A 22,085-nucleotide genomic window follows, 5' to 3' on the forward strand; every position below is an offset into this window, starting at 1 on the left:
TCTCAGGGCTCAAGCAGTACTGTGGAATGATTTGGCACCTTCCCATTTTCTCATTTTCAATTCATATTCAAAGATTCAAATACCTTCTTGTACAGTATATTTTGTTCCAATTTCTGTCACTGATTTTATTTTTTTATTCTTGGCTTCACCACTTTAAAAAAATTGCTCTTTGTATTTAAAACATCTGAACAACTCAAATCAACATGTAAATTTCTCTTTCAAGGTGCTGTGAGATCTGTGAAAAATAGTGGCATGTGTTACTCTATGATTTTAGTTTTCATTGATTTTGTTGCTGCATTTATTAAAAATGGAATCCTTGAAATTTTTAATCTTTTTACTTATCATTTTTGCAGAATAAATGTACTTCATGCTTCACACTCTGGACATGCTGGCTGAGCTGCTCTGAGTCTTTCAGGGAGCATGGCCTTCAGGGAGCACAATCTGCTTGTGCAGCCCAAGCTTAATCCAGTTACTCCCAGGCAATTGCTCCTAAGAGGCACATTCACCTAGAAAAGTGCACCAAAAAGGAAAAAATAGAACAGCATATTTTTTTTCAGTGGTTACAACCTAAATTTTAATTGCCACAATTATACTACAATTTTAAAAGTGAATATTTTATAATTTCAAAGTGCTTTCTTCAGTTATACAACTTGAAGGTCAGAAACTATTATTCTTATCCTACAGAAGACAAAATAAAGGACTAATAAATGAAAGAGGTGGGACTGGAATCCAGGCCTCCTGACCAGCTAAGCTCTTTCTGCTACTTACAATGTCTCTCTACGTTGGCACAGAGCAAGAAAAAAGTCCTCACACTTCATTCTTCACTCCACCAAACATGAGTAGTGCAAAAAAGCAGATGCTTTAAACTTAAACATACCACTATGATCAACTGAACTTTTGGTATTTCAAACATTTTCAAAGAATAATGTGATGATACCCCGTCTCCCTCCATTTGTCCTGGCATTGGGTTTCACCATAGTGGTCATCTCCTGATAGTAATTATTTTCAAGGTGACCTATAATATCTCCATCCCCATCAAAGAATTGCAAATTATCACTCTTCTAAGGAGGTTAATTCCATCAACAATCCTAAAGTGCAGTTTGAAATGCACCTCTTCTAATTTTGGTAATCAAACTGAATATCAACCTAAAATCCTTAAAATTAATCATGAAAACTAGCATGTGACCTTATACAGAGAACCAGTATATAGAACAGATAAAAACACAACACAATTGGTTTCCTCTGGTCTATACTTGTAAAAGAATTAACTTTTTTTCCCCAATGCCAAAGATACATGTTTATTGAGAAACGTTTAGAAAATACCCATGAATAAATTGTATCCTAAACCAGTGTTTTCCACAACATATTCATTCCGTAGAATCTAATATATTAAAAAATGTACCAATCCTACTTTGATGAGATCAAGTTACATACTCACTGATAAAAACTGGGGAAAAGTAGAGGAATGAGGTAAAATATTTCAACAGTAGCATATTGATATGTTCATGAAGGATTTGGGGAAATACTAGGTCAAACAATAGTCATGTTTCACCTTATTAATGTGATTCTCCTTTGAAACAATTACTTTTAAACCAAGAAGAAGAGATGGCCTTTTGATTCTGAATATAAATAGAATCATTAGCTTCAATTAGTAAAGAAGATTTGATTTGGAAAAGACCTCGTAGATCTAAATTTTACAACAACCCATTATTTTACTTATAAAAATTTGAGTCTGCAGAGTTAAGTGACTTACCCCCTCCCCCAAATTACTGACAGTTACCAAAAGTAATTCAAATATATTTCCTTTAACATAAGCTTTCCAGATCCTGTTTTTTAGCCACATTACCTTACTTCTCATCAGATTTCAAGTTAGGATAAGCAGTAGCTTATTTCTTAATTCCAATGGAAAATTGAAAAGTATACAAGGCACAAAAATATCTTTACTTGATAGCAAAATTTTGATGTTTGACAATAATTGCTTGAAAATGTAGAATTCTCAATAAAACTTTTAAGAAACCAGAGTTTTAGGTTGTGTAAGTTAAAGAGAAAGAATCCATTTTCAGACTGAAATCATACTTTGTTGTTTTTTTTATTGTGAAAATGAAGTCAGACTGATGAGATTAAAGCTAGAATATTTTTTCAAACCTCCATATTTAATGCTTGCTGAACTTTATACAAAAAAAAAAAAGTCCCTTTCTTGTTGTTGAAAAGATGGGTTTTTTTTCCTAATGGGCAGATATATAATGTGCAGTACTAGGGAACTGCTCTTGACTCCAGTATATTCTACTGTGATTCTGTGAAAAGTTTACTTCTCTTCCAAGGTTAATATGTAACTAACACAAAATATGGCTTACTTTTAATTCAATTAAATAAGCAATGAATTAAGCCTTGCTTTGGTAATTTTTGTGGATGGGTATAGGTAGGGAAGTACTCCTTATTTATTTTAGCAGTGCTTTTTCCTCAGGTTTTCCCCCAAACTATTTTCTTAACCTGAATTCCTGTGTCCTCTGATCCTTTCTCAATAGTCATTAATGGAGTACAATGTCTTTCTTTCATTTGCTATGCATGTTCATTACTCGTGGGAACTGGAAGGGTTAACTTGGCTCCTACTTTTTGCCTAGTAATCATAATCCTTTCTAAAAGATGTTAGCAAAGATCATTGACATTAAAATTTATAAGGACATGACTCCTATATCTCAACCTAAAGCTATGACAATATTTTAAACAAACTTCCTAACACTTTAGTAACTATCATTTTTCAACTGCAATATTGTCATAATGCCATTGACATTTTCAGTTTTAACTAAATTATATAGTATTCATTTGTTTCTTTGTAGCAGAAGCAATTTTTTTTTTATGCTGTAGCATTATAAATACTGGGCCAACATTCCTCAGCTAAAATACAGCACTAAAGCAAGCACCAAGATAATTTAGGCCAACTGTTCACAACTTTTAATCTGATCTAACACATAAGATAGAGGACATTCATTTATACCACATTCCTACAAACATACCCAGGGATATTTCAAATTCTCAGCCACCTATCTATATATCTCCACTTATTTCTCTCCCGCTCAGGAAAGCTTGTCATTATGCAAGAGTGAACATAACATATGGCATAGTGTTAACACCTTGAATTTCTCTTGTAAAGTACATTAACACATTAATACTTAAAATTCATTCAAAGCACCTAAAAATGTGCAAAATAACTAAGAAGAGTTTATGAAGTAACAGATAGAAGTCTATTAAACGATCACAAGAAATTATTTAATGCAAATCCATAAGTATCCTGCCATTTTTACCTGTGCAGTTCACAACACAAAAAGTAGCATTTTTCAGTGGCTGACCAAATGACTAGAACCTCTCTTACATATATTTGGGAAAAATATACTATATAAAGACATATTTCTACTTTCTTTCTTTTTTTTTTTTTTTACAAATAGTTTATTGCCAAATTAGTTTCCACCTAACACCCAGTGCTCATCCCCACAAGTGCCCTCCTCCATGCCCATCCCCCCCACCCCCCACCATCCATCAGTCCTCAGTTTTTGTCAGCATTCAAGAGTCTCTTATGGTTTGCCTCTCTCCCTTTCCCCCACCATTTCCCCCCTTCTTCTCCCCCTTGTTCCTCAGTTAAGTTCCTCCTAATCCTCCTATACGTGCAAGCATATGATATTTGTCCTTCTCTGCCTGACTTATTTCACTCAGCATAACACCCTCAAGGTCCATCCATGTTGCTACACATGGCCAGATTTCATTGTTTCTCATTGCCATGTAGTATTCCATGGTATAGATAAACCACATCTTCTTGATCCATTCGTCTGTTGATGGACACTAAGGCTTATAAAGACATATTTCAAAAAGACTTCTGAAAATGTCTTTGAAAAAGAACCCAATATTGCCATGGAAATTTACAAAGAAATCATCTTTGAATTAATTTCTTCTATTACATTTAAAACAACTGCTACTGGTAATATATAAGCTATTTAACTAATTCTTACTATCAGATTTATTAAGAACTGAAGATTCCACCTTAACATTTTTTTAACTAATCCAAAGACACTAGTTTTCGTAATATATTGCCGAAAAAAAGCAATCAAGTTTCATTCAAAACATTATTCATAACTTTAGTTTAAAAAAATTCCATTTATCACCGGAATTAAGGTAGTATAAAACTAAAGCTGAGTCTCATAAGTTAAGATGTAAATGAGAAAACCCTAGAGCAACTATCAAAAAATAAATAAACTTAAAAATATAGTGACAAAATGGTTAAAGACCATTACATGCTTCATTAGAAAATAATCACTTAATGCAAAGCAAGCAGTAAAGGGGAAATGAAGGAATAAAAAAGGCATGAAACACAAAGAAAAGAAAAAGTTGAATGGCAGACATTAAACCCAGCTATATCAATAAGAACATTCAATGTGAATGGATTTAAAATCCAGACAAAAGGCACAGACTGGAAAAAAAATAAGAGTTGACTATACTAATACAGGAGATACACTTTATACTGAAAGATATGAATTGATTAAAAGTTAAAGGATAGAAGATATAATCATGCAAACAACAACCACAAGAAAGCTATACTAATATCAGAAAAAGTAGACTTTAAAACAAAAATATTATTAGAGACAAAAATGGACATTTAAACAAGGATATATGCACATAATAATTATAATCCTATATATCAGAACACCAAAATACATGAAATAAAACCTGAAAGGAATATAGGGAGAAATAAACAATTCAACAGCAATAGTTGGAGGACTTTAGGGGCACTTGGGTGGCTCAGTTGGTTAAGCATCCAACTCTTAATTTCAACACAGGTCATGATCTCATGGTTTGTGAATTCGAGTGCTACATCAAAATGTTAGTACTGAGCCTGCCTGGGATTCTTTCACTCCCTCTCTCTCAAAATAAATAAATTTTAAAAAAATAAGAGGACTTTAATACTCTTCTTTCATTAATGACTGAATAATTAGAATAAACCATTAATGAATACATAAACAAGGATATATTTGAACACTCTAAGCAGCTAGACCTAACAGACATCTAACAGAATATACTTTTTTTCCTTAATGCACATGTGAACATTCTCCAGGATACACTATATGTTAAACCATAATACAAACCTCAATAAATTAAGAGGATAGAAATAATACAAAGTATGTTCCGTGGTCACAATAGAAAGAAATTAGAAATCAATAGCAGGAGAAAATATTGGTTAACTTGCAAACATATGGAAATTAACATACTCCTAAGTAGCCAATGGGTCAAAGAAGAAATCAAAAAAGACATCAGAAGATACTTTGAGATGGATGAAAATAAAGAAAAACATACAAAAATTTCTGAGATGCATATAGGAAGTGTTTACAGGAGTGCTTACAGGAACATTTATAGCTGTAATATATTAAGAAAGAAGAAAGATCTCAAATAAATAACCCAACCTTCTGTCTTAAGATACTAGAAAAAGTACAACTAAGCCTAAAGCAAGAAGAAAGAAATAATAAAGATCAGGGTAGAAATGAATGAAAAAGGAATAGAAAAACAACAAAGAAAAATCAGTGACAACAAACTCTAGTTCTTTCAAAATTGGAAAAAAAGAGAGAGAAGACTCCCATTAGTAGAATCAGAAAGAGGAATCATCACCACTGACCTTATAAATATAAAAAGGATTAGGAAGACATACTATGAACAACTGTACACCAAAATTAGATAACTTAGATTGAATGGATAAGTTCCTAGAAAGACACCAACCATCAAAACTGCCTCAAGAAGAAATAGACAATCTGGATAGACCTATATAACATGTGAAGCAATTGAGTTAGTAATCAAAAAACTACTCACAAAGCCCAGGACCAGATGGCTTCTGAATTCTACCAATTAAAGTGAAAACTAAATCAACTTTTCACAAACTCTTCCAAAAAACAGAAGTGAGGAACACTTCCCAATTCATTTTATAAGACCAGTATTATCCTGATATCAAAATCAGATACAGATATCACAAGACAAGTAAACTACAAACCAGTATCTCTTATGAATACAGACCAAAAATATCCTTATCAAAATACTAGCAAACTGAACATATAGCAGCATATATAAAAAGAATTATACACCATGACCAACTACAATTTATCCCAGAATTGCAAAGCTGGTTTAACATTTGAAAATCAAGTCATGTAATACATTATATCAATAAAGAAGAAACAAAAATCACATGATCATCTCAATACATGCAGAAAGAGCATTTGACAAAAATCCAACACCCTTTGATGATAAAAATAAACACAACTAGATGTCAGATGGGAACTTCTTCAATCCGATATAGGGCATCTATGAAGAAAACAGTTAACATCATAGTTAATGGTGAAAGAGTGATTTCCCCATAACATCATGAACAAGACAATATCATCCGCTCTCATCACTTCTCTTCACTACTGTGTTGGAGGTACTAGCCAGAGCAATCAGGCAAATGAATGAGAGAATGAATGAATGAATGACATCTAGATTGGAAATGTAGAGGTAAAAACTACTTCTATTTGCAGGTGTCATCATTGTGTATAAAGAAAATCCTAAGGAGCCACTAAAAAAACTATTAGAATTAATTACTAAATGAGGTCAATGAGATTGCATGATACAAGATCACATACAAAAATCAATTGTATTTCTATTCACTTGCAATGAACAAGCCAAAAATGACACTAAGAAAACATTTACAATAGCATCAAAAAGATAAAATGGGAATAAATTTAACAAAAGTAGAAAACTTATACTCTGCAAACTACAAAACATTGTTGAGGAAAATTAAAGATTTAAAATAAATGGGAAAACAACCCATGTTCATAAATCAAACAACTTAACATTGTTAAGATGGCAATACTACCCAAGGGACACCTGACCTGGCTGGGTCACTTGGTAAAACATGAAACTCTTGATCTCAAGATTGTGAGTTCAAGCCCCATGTTGGGCATGCGGCAAAAGAAAGAGAGAGAAAAAGAAAGAAAGAAAGAAAGAAAGAAAGAAAGAAAGAAAGAAAGAAAGAAAGGAAGGAAGGAAGGAAGGAAGGAAGGAAGGAAGGAAGGAAGGAAGGAAGGAAGGAAGGAAGGAAGGGAGAGAGAGAAAGAGAAAGAAAGAGAAAGAGAGAAAGAGAGAAAGAAAGAAAGAAAAGACAATACTGCCCAAAGCAATCCACAAATTCAAGGCAACACCTTTTAGAATCCTGGTGTCTGATCTGGCCATTTGCAGTGACGTGACTGGAGGTAGAATATGTTATGCTAAGTGAAATACATTAATCAGAGAAAGACAAATACCATGATTTCACTCATGTAGAATTTAAGAATCAAAACAGACTAACATGGGAAGAGGGAGGGAAGAGAAGAGAGGGAAACAAACTACAAGAGACTCTTAATGACAGAGAACAAACTAATGGATTGACAGAGGGAGATAGGTGGGAGATGGGCTAGATGAGTGATGGGCAATAAGAGGGCACTTGTGATGAGCATTGGGTGTTGTATGTAAGTATCCATTCAGATGGATGAATCACTGGATTCTCCTCCTGAAACACTAACAAACAAAAACAAAAACTTCTGGTGTTTTATAGAAATTGACAAACTGATTCTGAAATTCATATGGAATTGCAGAGGACTCAGAATAGTCAAAACAATCTTGAAAAAGAACAAAGTTGGAGGATTCTCACAATTCCCAATTTCCTTTTCTTTTAAATTAAGGTCTACACCCAACATGGGGCTTGAACTCACAACCCCAAGATCAAGAGTCACATACTCAACCAACCGAGCCAGCCAGACACCCCTCAAACTTTCCAATTTCAAAATGTACAACAAAGCAATGATAGATAATCAAAATGTGTGGTAGGGGAACAATAAAAAGACTGGCACAATAACAATAGAGAATCATGACTCTCTATTCCTACATCTTTTGTCAACTGACAAGGGTGTCAAGATCATTCAATGGGGATAGAATAGTCTTTTCAACAAATGGTGATGAAACACCTCAATATTTATATGTAAAAGAATGAAGAATGTTACCTGACAAGATACACAAAACTTAACTTAAAAAGGGATCAAGGACCAAAAAGGGATCAAAGACCTAAGAGCTAACACCATAAAAGTCTTAGAAGAAAACATAGGGGTAAATCTTCATCACCTTGGATTTGGCAATGGACTCTTAGATATGACAAGAAAAGCAAGAGCAACAACAAAACAGATACATTGGCCTTGGTCAAAATTAAAAACTTTAGTACTTCAAAGACACAATCAAGAAAATGAAGACAACCCACAGAATGGAAGAAAGCATAGACAAATCATATTATCTGAAAGGAGACTTGTATTTAAAATATATAAAAGGACTCTCACAACTCAATAATAAAAAGACAATCCAACTTAAAAATGGGCAATGGATCCAAATAGACATTTCTTCAAAGCAGATATACAAATGGCCAATAAGCACACACACAAAAAATGCCCAGCATCATTAGCCATTAGGGAAATGCATATAAAAACCACAGGGAGATACCACTTCACACCCCCTAGGATGACTAGAATCAGAGTCAGGTAATAACAAGGTGTTGTCAAGAATGTGAGGAAATCAGAACCCTCATCTACTGCTGGTGGGACTGGAAAGTGGTACAGCTGCTTTAGAAATCTATTTGGCATTCCACTAAAATGTTATATTAGCCCAGCAATTCCTCTCCTAGGCATATACTCAAGAGAAATGAAGACACATCCCCACACAAAACCTTGGACATGAATGTTTACAGCAGCATTATTTAGCCAAAAGGTGGAAACGACCAAAATGTCTACTGACTAATAATTATGATGTATCTATGCAATGGAAAATTTGCCCATAAAAAGGAATGACATAATGATACATGCTACCACATGATTAAATCTTAAAGACATTATGCTAAGTGAAAGAAGCCAGTCACAAAAGACCATGTACGATTCCATTCATGAGAAGATCCAAAATAGAGAAATCTACACAGAAAGTAGATTAGTGCTCGCTTAGGGCTAGGAGGCAAAGAAGGGAGATAGGAGAGTAATAGCTGGAGGCAAAGAAGGGAGATAGAGTAATAGCTGAAGGGTACAGGGTTTCTTTATGAGGTGATAAAATGTTCTAAAATTGACTGATGATGGTTGCACATATGTCTGACTATGGTACAAACAACTGAGTTATATACTTTTTTGAATTATATACTTTAACATGGTTAATTGTACAGTAGACAAATTATATTAATAAAGCTGTTAAAATTAGTGATAAAATGTTTGCTTATGTTGAAATCAAATAGATTTAACTTCTGATGTTCATCTTACGTTTTGTGCTCCCATCGCTCCCATTCCCTCACTGTACACTTCGTACAAGGAAAAGAATTTTTAAAATTTCAGTAACAAGTGGCCAGTTAAACAACTAATTTGTAAATAAATGGATTTCAGAATTAATTCTCTACTAGACTGAATATGACTGAAATATTTTCTAGATGCATGTTAGTGGGCACTACTCTTGTATGTCAATTTATTAAATCTCTTAAGTATACAAATAGTTGAATTCTACACCACAAGAAATCTCAATCAGCTCACTGTCCCTCTAAGACATTGACTTGATACTCCAAATATTACTGCAATTTTTGATAGATTATGTGATAACTACCATAAAGACTGGTGTCTTCCATATCCCTTTGTCTTCGGTAGAACCACTAAAAAGAAAATTTTCCATACTACGTGAGTTACTTGGTCATACCTAGAAATGCCATCCCCAGAGAGAAAAACTCACTTTGTATAGACATACAGCAGAAAGAAGTAAACTCAAAGTCAGAACTTGGCTCTAGAACTGATCTGCTATTCGAAATACTATCTTTGGACATGGAACTTCACTTCTCTAGATCTCCATTTCATTACTATATAAATTAAGTGGACTGGAAGACCTAAGATTCCATTCAAGTCCAAAATCCTGTAATTCAAAGCCATGAAGTATTAAATCACATGTAAAAATGGCCTAAGTATAAAGGTATTTAAAACTCTAATTATAGATGCAAAACAAAAAAAAAAAAAATAGCTACCTTCAAAACACTAGGAAATGTCTGTTTTGGAGTATTAGTTCAAGTCTAAATTCCATAGAATCAGAGAAAGAAATCATTCCTAAGACTAGATGTGAACTAAAATAACCTCTTCTATCTTCCCTTCTAATATCCATGACTATTTCAACACTGGTGTCATGTAGTGAATACACAAACCAAATACAGGTCAAATGTAATTACAAGGACTATGCCAACCAAATCTCAGAAGAAAATATTAAACATTTAATACCCACATTTAAGTGCATTAATGATTATAAGAGAACTTGTGTTTGAAATGTAGAATATGCTATAAACAGGATAGGTCCTTCAAAATTAGATGGCTTCTAGTTTATATGTTTGACTATTTTGTTTTTAATATTTTATAAAGGCTTTGGCTAATCCCAAATTATTTTTCAACTACCAACAGCTCAAAAACAATCCTACTTTCCCATTGGTTTAAAAGTTAAGAGCACATTCAGCGTCCCTCATCATCAGGGAAATACAAATCAAAACCACACTGAGATACCACCTCACACTGGCCAGAGTGGCTAAAATGAACAAATCAGGAAACTATAGATGCTGGTGAGGATGTGGAGAAACGGAAACCTTCTTGCACTGTTGGTGGGAATGTAAAATGGTGTAGCCCCTCTGGAAAACAGTATGGAGGTTCCTCAAAAAATTAACAATATAATTCCCCTATGACCCAGCAGTAGCACTGCTAGGAATTTACCCAAGGGATACAGGTATGCTGATGCATAGGGGCACATGTACCCCAATGTTCATAGCAGCACTCTCAACAATAGCCAAAACATGGAAAGAGCCTAAGTGTCCATCAACGGACAAATGGATCAAGAAGATGCGGTTTATCCACACAATGGAATACTACATGGCAATGAGAAAGAATGAAATCTGGCCATGTGTAGCAACGTGGATGGAACTTGAGGGTGTTATGCTGAGCGAAATAAGTAAGGCAGAGAGGGACAGATACCATATGTTTGCACGTATAGGTGGATTAGGAGGAACTTAACAGAGGACAATAAGGGAGAAGGGAAAAAATAGTGGGGGAGAGGGAGGGAGGCAAACCATGGGAGACTCTTGAATGCCGAGAACAAACTGAGGGCTGATAGACGTGGGGGAGAGGGGAAGAGGGGTGATGGGCATGGGGGAGGACACTTGTTGGGATGAGCACTGGGTGTTATATGGAAACCAACTTAACAATAAATCATTTAAGGAAAAAAAAAAAGTTAAGGGCACGTTAAAAAACAGATCATCTAATTCATGTACTTATCTCCGTTAAGTAGAAAGTGTGAAATTGTTATCTATAGTCTAAGCAAAACTAAATTCCTATTTAGTAAGCATGAAATCAGAAGAGTGAATGGGTTAGTTTAAAAAAATGATGGTTTGTAACTAATGCCTTCTGATGGTTAGCTATATGGCACAGAATACTACTTTAATAGCAATAGTCTTTTCAAATATAAAGCCTACTCTTCATTTGGTTCAAAACTCGTCTTTGTTGGGATGCCTGGGTGGCTCAGTCAGTTAAGCGTCCAACTTTAGCTCAGGTCATGATCTCACAGTTCACAGGTTCGAACCCCGCATCGGGCTCTGTGCTGACTGCCAGCTCAGAGCCTGGAACCTGTTTCGGATTCTGTGTCTCCCTCTCTCTCTGACCCTCCCCTGCTCATGCTGTCTCTATCTCTCTCTCAAAAATAAATAAAACATTTAAAAAAATGTTAAAAAATGAAAAACTTATCTTGGTTAAAAAGTAGAAAATTGAGTTTCAAATATGTGTACTTTCCAGAACTGCCAGGTTATTGATGTGTTTTTGCAGATCATATAAAAAAATGTATACCTCAGCCCCTCTGGAAAACAGTGTGGAGGTTCCTCAGGAAACTAACAATAGAACTCCCTTATGACCCAGCAATAGCACTGCTAGGAATTTACCCAAGGGATACAGAAATGCTGAGGCATAGGAGCACATGTACCCCAATGTTCATAGCAGCACTCTCCACAATAGCTAAAACATGGAAAGAGCCTAAGTGTCCATCAACAGATGAATGGATCAAGATGTGGTTTATCTATACCATGGAATACTACATGGCAATGAGAAAGAATGAAATCTGGCCATGTGTAGCAACATGGATGGACCTTGAGGGTGTTATGCTGAGCGAAATAAGTCAGGCAGAGAAGGACAAATATCATATGTTTGCACGTATAGGAGGATTAGGAGGAACTTGACGGAGGAACAAGGGGGAGAAGAAGGGCGGAAATGGTGGGGGAAAGGGAGAGAGGCAAACCATGAGAGACTCTTGAATGCTGACAAAAACTGAGGACTGATGGATGTGGGGGGGAGGGGGGGTGGGCATGGAGGAGGGCACTTTGGGGATGAGCACTGAGTGTTATGTGGAAACTAATTTGACAATAAACTATTTGTAAAAAAAAAAAAAATGTATACCTCAATACAAGAAAAAAATTTAACAGCACTTGAAGTGTTCACTTGGTTGGAACTAAATTTAATCAATTTTATTCAACAGGTTCATGCTTGAGTAATGAAATTTCTAGGTTTCTGATAGTCTTCTATTAAATACATACACCTATGTATTATACATACACACATATATATATGTATAGAGAACTGCATTAATGTACATATTTTCAAAAAGAACACATTAAAGACATTATATAAAAAACTACAATTTTAATAGGAAAACAACTTTTATGACAGCTAAATAGACAAGATATATTTAATTTTTAAAAAGAAAATTAGTAATAAGAGTAGAATTCTAGTGATAAATGCACTGAAATAATCTCTTGAAGTAAACCAACTTTACAGAAAATTATTAATGCTAGACTGTATTAAAGTGCATAAAAAAGAAATTTATTTTAGAATTTATATCAAAGGTGCTTTATGAATACATGTGTTACTCTGGTACAGTAAGGCAGGAAGGCCCGCATCAATGATAACACAGCCTTGATCTTAATTAACATAGTCTGCCTCTTAGTATGTGCCTCATAGTTTGTTCCAAAAGTTGAAAATTATAAGCAATTTTCTCTATTGACAGCTTTATGAGTAATTTTGACAACAGAATAAAAAAGTCTTAATTCTTATTTTGCTAATTCTCTATAAAATCGTGACAGTCTCACAAGAAACATCTGATTATTGTTTTAAAAGAAAATTGAGAAGAGGAATATTTTCAGACTTTTTAAGCAAGCTAAGTCATAAATATTTATTATATATAAAAATAAACGAAAGGTAAATTTTAGGGTATCTCTAGATTTTAATTCTTTTTAAAAACATTAAATCATTTTATTTGCAATGGTGAAGTAAAATGATGAAAAAAGAAAAACTTGCACAGGTGCTTTCTTAAAAATTAAGGCCAATGGATAAAGCAAGCAAATCAAGAACTGTGTACAGAGGTGCTGAATGGACAGTTAATCTACCACGTCATGCAGCTTCTCACAAAAAGTCAAATTGCTATAGCTTTTTTAATGTTCACTATTGCTCACTTTTAAAACTTGCTCAATTTTAGGGGCACCTGAGTGGCTCAGTAAGTTAAGCATCTGACTTTGGCTCAGGTCATGATCTTGCAGTTCATGAGTATGAGCCCAACGTTGGGCTCTGTGCTAACACCTCAGAGGCTGGATGGAACCTGCTTTGGATTCTGTGTCTCCCTCTCTCTTTCTGACCCGCCTCAGCTTGATTGCGCACACGCACTCTCCCTCTCTCAAAAATAAATGTTAAAAAAAATTTATGAAACAAAAAGAAAACTTGCTCAATTTTAAAACAAGTTGTCAGCATGGAGTTCCTCACATATGCTTATTTTTCAATGGCCTCACATAATAATTCTCTAATTTAGAGTAGTTACATATACACTGATGTTTTTATCACAATGAAAAAAGGGAAAAAAGAAAAATGTGGGTTCATAAGATGGAATCCATGAAGAGGCTAATAATGAATCCTTAGACTACAGAAAATTAGCAACAGACTGCAAATATTAATTATAGAAAACTCCCTGTTTCTATAATTAGAAAAACCCGTTTCTATAATTAGAAAACTGGGTGGCTCTGTTAAGCGTCCGACTTCAGTTCAGGTCATGATCTCATAGATCAGATCGTGAGTTTGAGCCCTGTGTTGGGCTTTGTACTGACAGCTCAGAGCCTGGAGCCTGCTACAGATTCTGTGTCTCCCTCTCTGCCCCTCCCCTGCCTGCACTCTATCTCTCTCTCTTAAAAAAATATAAAAAAATTTAATTTTAGAAAACAGTTTATCAGTAATCATAACAAAAGAGTATGATGAATTTTTTCTAAAACACTCAATTCATTTTTGTGATGAATCAAACAAGTATAAATTATGTCTTTTTCTGTGAGGTTTGTTTTGTTATTAATATTTATGTTTTCTGGTATTAGTTTTTCCTATTATTGCATCGAAGTCTTCCCATAAATCCCTGGAAAGTCACAAATATCCCTATAGCCATGGGTAAACCACTAAAGTGATAATTCATCAAAATGTATTTCCACCTATCTAATAAATATATCTGTTATGACGTTATTTTCTAATTTATATAAAATAATCCCATTTGATCTATGAAAAATAATGATCTATATTGAATTTACCATGGCTCAAACCCTTAGACAAATAAATATTTCTCTGATTGCCTGTTAATGCAAAGAAAACTGGGTTAAGTTTTATATTCATATTTAAACTACTGAATAACTGTAAACAAAGTAACATTTATTAAAATATAATATACACTTAATTTATACTAAATTCCACTCAGATTTATACAAGTTTTTCATTCTTAATTTTTAAATATACACATGATTTTTCTCAAACATTATCAGTCAGGTATATACAATAATAAAATATGACATCCAAGCCAGAATGTGATTTTTAAAATAATGAACCTCTAAATAACTACTAATGTACAATGTGTAAAATTTCAATAAAACACAGGTGTATTCTTATAGAAAGGTTAGTCCTATAATACCGAGCGATATTTACAAGCAAACATGATCCAAACAGCACATGCAGATTCAGGGTAAGTAAACACTCGGACACGGACTGCCAGTCGCACCTGGTCTCCACGGCAACAAATTATTTCTTCACAGAAAGGAGACCTAGAGAAGAAAGAAAATTTATTCAATTAAGAAGTAAAAACAGGTTTTATTTCTTTCCAAGTAAGTCAGTATTTAAAATAATTTTTAAATCTCCTGTCTGCTACCAACAGCCCTGTAATTTTGGTTAAGCTATTCAGATCATAGAACATTTCCTCACAGTGTATAAATTTAAAAAATTACACTAGAGAAGATTAGAAATCTTCAACTGATATTGCACCAAAATAAATGGGAAAATTATCCAACTATCTAGAGCTACATTTCAGACTCACAATCTGTGGCAAGGCAAATAAATCATTATAAAATTTCACCATGTGATTCTAAAGTCATTCCTAAAGATTGCTAAAATTGCTAAGCCAATAGTAACATTTATGAATTCAAAATTGTACCTTACCGAAGACATGTGGCAAATGCACGCCTTGCATTTCTATATACAAAATGTATTGGAAACCCTTTAAATGTGTGACCATCAGGTACAGCCCTCCTTATGGCATCTTGAAATTCTTCATTGCCTGCAGATATACTTGTTGTGCGCTCAAATTCATAAGAAGCCAAAGCTGGTGATAAGAGATAGGAAAGCTGGTCTTCCCAAACAGTGGTGAGACCCAGATCCTATAACAATCAAAAGACAAAAATTAAAGAAGGTGAAACACACTAATATTTTAAAAACCAATTTTTAAGTGTTGACTTAACATATGCCAAGAGAAAATTCTTAAAACCTGTCATAATTTTGTAAGCTTTCTAGTAATTATTATAAAGACACATACAAATAAAAAATAAAAGGAATTACAGGTATCTGGTTTTACTTCTTAGAGAAAAAAAATTTTTTTAGTTTATTTATTTATTTTGAGAGTGAGAGATAGAGACAGAGTGAGAATCCCAAGCAGGCTCCATGCTGTCAGCACAGAGCCTAACATGGGGCTCAATCTCACAAACCACAAGATCATGACCTGAGCTGAAATCAAGAGTCATACACAATCAACTGAGCTCCCCAGGCATCCCTAAATGAAAAATTTTCAGTATAATGATGTTAGTAAAGGCTCCAAAATCCTATACTTCCTTAATATCCACTAGAAAAGACAATATGGAACAGTCCTACTATGAAAAACATGGTGTCACTGAATTTTGAAATCACATTTTATTTGACTTTAAATAATACGACTGAATCTGCTTAATTGTTCCAACAGAAATTCAACTGTACTGAGAAAGGTCAACAAATAAATTGCATGTATAAGTAAATTCAAGTATTTATTGAGCATTTACTCTTAAAAAAAAAAACACTAACTTTTATACTGTAAGGAGATAAAAAGGTGAAAAAGACATGCTATAGGCCCTTGGGGAGCCTCAAACATGTTTCTAGGAATGTTGAAGGCAATTATGACTTCATTTACAGCATCAGAGAAACTACAAGTATCTAGACACACTGACATTTTAAAAACAGTTACAAACATAAAAAACTTCTCAAAATTTTAAATAGTTTATTATCATAATATATCTCTAGCATTTCTTGATTTTGCATTCAAGGTTTTAACTGGTTCCAAGTGACCCCAAAGGTCCAAGATCATCTATCTGTTTCTGGTGGCAAAAAAGTAAATCTCACTTGCTGATTTATAGGCGCTATTAACTTAGTGATCAACACTGGTATCTAGCTCAGTTTTATCTTTCTTCGGGTGGGGGAGTACCTGGGTGGCTCAGTCAATTAAGTGTCTGATTCTCTATTTTGGCTCAGGTTCTGATCCCAAGGTTCTAGGATTAAGACCCAGTCAGGGTGTCTGAGCAGAGCCTGCTTGGATTCTCTCTCTCCATCTCTCTGCCCCACCCCTGCTCATGCACTTGTACTCTCTCTCAAAATAAATCAAATAAACTAAAAAAATAATAGTAAAGAACAACTTTTTAAAGTTTATTTATTTTGAGAGAGAGAGAGAGAGACCACACAAAGTGAGAAGAGGCTATGAGAGAGAAGCGGAGAGAATCCCAAGCAGGCTCCACACTGTCAGTACAGAGCATGAGGTGGGGTTCCAACTCATGAACCATGAAATCATGACCTGAGCTTAGATGGAGTGGGACGCTTAACCAACCGAGCCACTCAGGGTGTTTTCCTTCTCCATTCAAATTCTTACAATGTAATAAAATACTGGTTTTGTTTGTAAACAAAACCTAAGAAAACTAAAAGGCACTAATGAGTGATGGAGGGAAAGGAACAATAATGAGGGGCTTTCAGTACAGTGAACTAGATCCTTGACCAATCTACTGCTAAGAACTACAAATGCCAGACTAAATATTTTCCAAAATATACTTTTAAATGCTTTGATGACTTAGCAAAGAAGTACAGATTTTAACTTAGCAAAGAACTACAGATTTTAGAGGCCAAAGCTTATAGTAACTGGGAGCCCAGAGAACATATCTGATATATCAGTTTGCTTTTGATGGCCTCAAGAAATGCAGAAAAGAGGATTCACCAGAGGTAGGGAATCTATTAGCGAATCCCAAAAGGTTAATTACAAATAAATCTTCTGGGATTCTAGTCCTATACTGGTCATATGTATTGCAAATAACTTTTTTTTCCCATTCCAGTACTGTTCTTTTCAGTCTCTGACTGGTTTATTTTGATGAACAAAGATTCTTAAAATACATGAATCTTTTCCTTTATGATTAATGCTTTTTATGTCTTCTTTAATGTACTTTAAAAGAAATCAAAATAGCTAATAAATAAGAGATCTGATATCATTAGTAATCAGGGAAATGCAAATTAAAGCTGGAAGGATATAATTTTACATCTACCTAAGTTAGTGTAATAGGAAGAAAAAAAAATCAACCTGGAAAAAATGAATATGAAAAATTTTAACACAATATTTTCATGGGAAATAATATAAATAAGTATTTAACAAAAAAAAAAACAGTGGCATTGAACAAAATCTGAACTATTTCACCACTCTTCATTTCTAGAAGGAAGTAATAAACTCTAAAAGTATTGGTGGGAGTGCTAGGTGGCTCAGCTGGTTAAGCCTCTGACTCTTGATTTCAGCTCAGGTCAAGAACTCTTAATCTCAAGGTTCTTGAGAGGAAGTCCAGCATTGGGCTGTGTGCTGACAGCATGGAGCCTGCTTGGGATTCCACCTCTCTCAAAATAAATAAAAGGAAAAAAAAGTACAAGTACTGGTATATTTGGAAATTTTTGAGTCTTAGAACTTAACTCTCATGACTTTCAAAACTATAAGCTTCTTAAGGGCAAGAACTCTGCTGCCCTTTGCTTTGTTAAGGGATAAAAGTGACTGCACTATCCCACCTGTCCCCCTCCCCAAACTATTAAATACATAAAAAACTGGAAAAAATGCATAAAACTACAAACGTCAGTGTTAATTACCTTTCTGTGTTCTGACACTAGTAGCCTTAGCTGCATTTCTATTTCATTACTTGTTACTGAAGCATCAATTGTAGATGCACATAGAGGGGGAAAGGGAGGAAGGGATGTTGTAGCTCCTGGAGCACACACAGATTTGATTGCTTCTTCACTCATGGGTTTCCATTTGGATTCATCATTCAAATCAAACACACAGATTTCTACTGAGTCAGAGGGCTGACAATTTCCCAGGAACATCTGATGATTGAAAACACAACCAATTGTTCGATATGGGTACAATGGTTTGGGCTGTTCAGTAACTGGAGATTCATCAGGATTGACAGGTTTGTGGATATACCTAAAAGAAATAAATCATAATTTTATATAATAAAAACTTAAAAATTAAGAAGGCAGAATCTTATTGAGAAAGAAAATTATTCTAATACTTAAGGCCATAAGTATTTCCCAAGACTAATACTTGTTTTTCCTTCTTATATTTAAATTAAATTGTAATTTAATTACTCTATATACAATAATTGTATGGCACATATTATGATATAAAAATCAACTCTACTTAGGGGTGCCTGGGTGGCTCAGGTGGTTAAGCATCTGACTTCAATTCAGGTCACGATTTCGTGGTTTAAGGGTTCAAGCACCATGCAGGGCTCTGTGCTGCAGCTCAGAGCCTGAAGCCTGCTTCAGATTCTGTGTCACCCTTTCTCTCTGCCCCTTCCCCGCTCCTGCTCTTTCTCTCTTTCTCTCTTCCCCGCTCCTGCTCTTTCTCTCTTTCTTTCTCTCTCTCTCAAAAATAAATAATAAACATTAAAAAAAAATTTTTTTTAAATCAACTCTACCTTAACATGAGAATACATTCTATGAATAGTCATTAAGATCAAAAATGTTCGGGTGCCTGGGTGGCTCAGTCAGTTAAGCATCCGACTTTGGCTCAGGTCACAATCTCATGGTTTGTGTGCTGACAGCTCAGAGCCTGGAGCCTGATTCAGATTCTGTGTCTCCCTCTCTCTCTCTACCGCTCCCCCACTCGTGCTCAGTCTCTCTCTGTCTCAACAATAAACTATAAAAAAATTTTTTTAAAAAGATCAAAAATGTTCATCTCAGATAACACAATTAAAATAATTTAACTACACATTATTAGGTACAACTAACCAAAATGATGATCAACCAGGGAAAAATTCAGAAAAATGATAAGATGGCCCAGGGATGACCATTTAGGAACTCCAACATTTAAAGATAAGATAAAGGAAAATTAAGAATAGCCAAACAGGAATAATGAAAGCTGAAAGACAGTGGTATGGAATAAGTTAAGGAAAGAAATGGTCCTAGGGAACAGAAGCAATGAACTCTAAAAAATCTGATGACAGACAAAAGGACTTAAAAGAAAAAAGTATTCAGTGGATTTACCAATGTGTAGTTGGTGACCTCAAATTTTCAAAAGGAATCATGATTTACAACCTGAGCTTATTTTTAGGCTTGCGGAAAAACACCAGAAAAAGCATATCCAATTACACAATTAAAAGTAAAATGTAACAGACCCATAACCAGTAAAGAAATTGAATTAGTAGTTAAAAATCTTCCAAAAAAACAAGAGTCCAGGGAGAGATGGCTTTCCAGGGGAATTCTACCAAATATTTAAAGAGTTAATACCTATACTCTTGAAGCTGTTCCAAAAAATAGAAATGGAAGAAAAACTTCCAAACTCTTTCAATGAGGCCATCATTACCTTAATTATAAAACCAGACTAAGACCCCACTAAAAAAGAGAACTATACACCACTTTCCCTGATGAACATGGACACAAAAATCCTCAACAAGATATAAGCCAACCAGATCCAACATACATTAAAAAAATCATTCACCACGACCAAGTGGGATTTATACTGGGGATGCAGGGCTGGTTCAATAGGCACAAAAAAAAAAATCAAGATATTCATCACATTAATAAAAGAAAGGACAAGAACCACATGATACTCAATAGATGCAGAGAAAGCATTTGACAAAACACAGCATCCTTTCTTGATAAAAACCCTCAAGAAAGTAGGGTAGAAGGGTCATACCTCAAGATCATAAAAGCCATATATGAAAGACCCAATGCTACTATCATCCTCACTGGGGAAAAACTGAGAGCTTCCCCCTAAGGTCAGGAACAAGACAGGAATATCCATTCTTGCCACTGTATTTCTGGAAGTCTTAGCCTCAGCAATCAGATAACGCAAAGAAATAAAAGGCATCCAAATCAGCCAGGAGGAGGTCAAACTTTCACTTTTTACAGATGACATGATACTCTATATGGAAAACCCAAAAGATTCCACCAAAAAACTGCTAGAACTAATCCATGAATTCAGCAAAGTCGCAGGATATAAAATCAATTGCACAGAAATCAGTTCCTGCACACCAATAATGAAGCAACAGAAAAAGAAATCAAGGAAATCAATCCCATTTACAATTGCACCAAAAACCATAAGATACCCAGGAATAAATCTAAGAGGTGAAAAATCTGTATACACTGACTACTCTAGAAAGCTTATGCAAGAAAGTGAAGAAAACACAAAGAAATAGGAAAATATTCCATGTTCCTGGACAGGAAGAACAAATGTTGTTAAAATGTTAATACTACCCAAAGCAGTCTATATAGTCAATGCAATCACTATAAAACAAACAAACAACATTCTTCACACAGCTAGAACAAACAATCCTAAAATTTGTATGGAACCAAAAGTGACTCCGAATAGCCAAAGCAATCTTGAAAAAGAAAACCAAAGCTGCAGGCATCACAATCCCAGACTTCAAGCTGTATTGCAAAGCTATAACCATTAAGACAGTATGGTACTGGCACAAAACAGACACTCAGATCAATGGAACAGAATAGAGAACCTAGAAATGGACCCATAAATGTATTACCAACTAATCTTTGACAAAACAGGAAAGAGTATCCAATGGAATAAAAACAGTCTCTTCAGCAAGTGGTGCTGGGAAAACTGGAGTATTAACACACAGAAAAATGAACCTGGACCACTTTTGTATACCATACACAAAAAAAACTCAAAATGGATGAAAGACCTAAACATAAGACAGGAAGCCATCAAGATCCTAGAGGAGAAAGCAGGCAAAAACCTCCTTCACCGTTGCCACAGCAACTTCTTACTCAACACATTTCCAGAGGCAAGGGAAAAAAGCAAAAATAAACTGGATGAATGGTTCAGGAAGATGTGGTGTATATATATACAATGGAGTATTACTCAGCAATCAAAAAGAATGAAATCTTGCCATGTGCAACTACATGGATGGAACTGGAGGGTATTTAAAACAAAAATTTTTTTTAATGTTTTATTTATTTCTAGGAGAGAGAGAGAGAGAGAGACAGCGTGAGCAGGGGAGGGTCAGAGAGAGAGGGAGTGACAGACTCTGAAACAGGCTCCAGGCTCTGAGCTGGCAGTCAGCACAGAGCCCAACGCGGGGCCCGAACCCACGAACCGCGAGATCATGACCTAAGCTAAAGTCGGACGCTTAACCGACTAAGCCACCCAGGCGCCCCTAGAGGGTA

At 34.8% G+C, this 22,085-nt stretch overlaps 1 protein-coding gene across 2 annotated transcripts in view; it reads right to left on the reverse strand.

Annotated features, from left to right (window-relative positions):
- Positions 1-321: 321 nt before the first annotated feature.
- Positions 322-22,085, reverse strand: part of CEP76 (centrosomal protein 76) — a 37,358-nt gene continuing 15,594 nt past the window's right edge. Inside the window, exons 10-13 of one of the 2 annotated variants that reach the window (XM_039217241.1) lie at positions 18,549-18,882; positions 15,579-15,796; positions 15,072-15,187; positions 322-506 (exon numbers count right to left, since the gene is read on the reverse strand). In XM_039217241.1, coding sequence (XP_039073172.1) covers positions 490-506; positions 15,072-15,187; positions 15,579-15,796; positions 18,549-18,882 — 685 coding nt within the window. In that variant the 3' untranslated portion in view covers positions 322-489. Of the gene's footprint in view, positions 507-14,277; positions 15,188-15,578; positions 15,797-18,548; positions 18,883-22,085 lie in introns of those variants that run through there. The other variant, XM_039217240.1, reaches the window with a different exon arrangement.

The sequence above is a fragment of the Hyaena hyaena genome, unplaced genomic scaffold (assembly GCF_003009895.1).
Source record: "Hyaena hyaena isolate Hyena2069 unplaced genomic scaffold, ASM300989v1 scaffold_673, whole genome shotgun sequence".
NCBI lineage: Eukaryota > Metazoa > Chordata > Mammalia > Carnivora > Hyaenidae > Hyaena > Hyaena hyaena.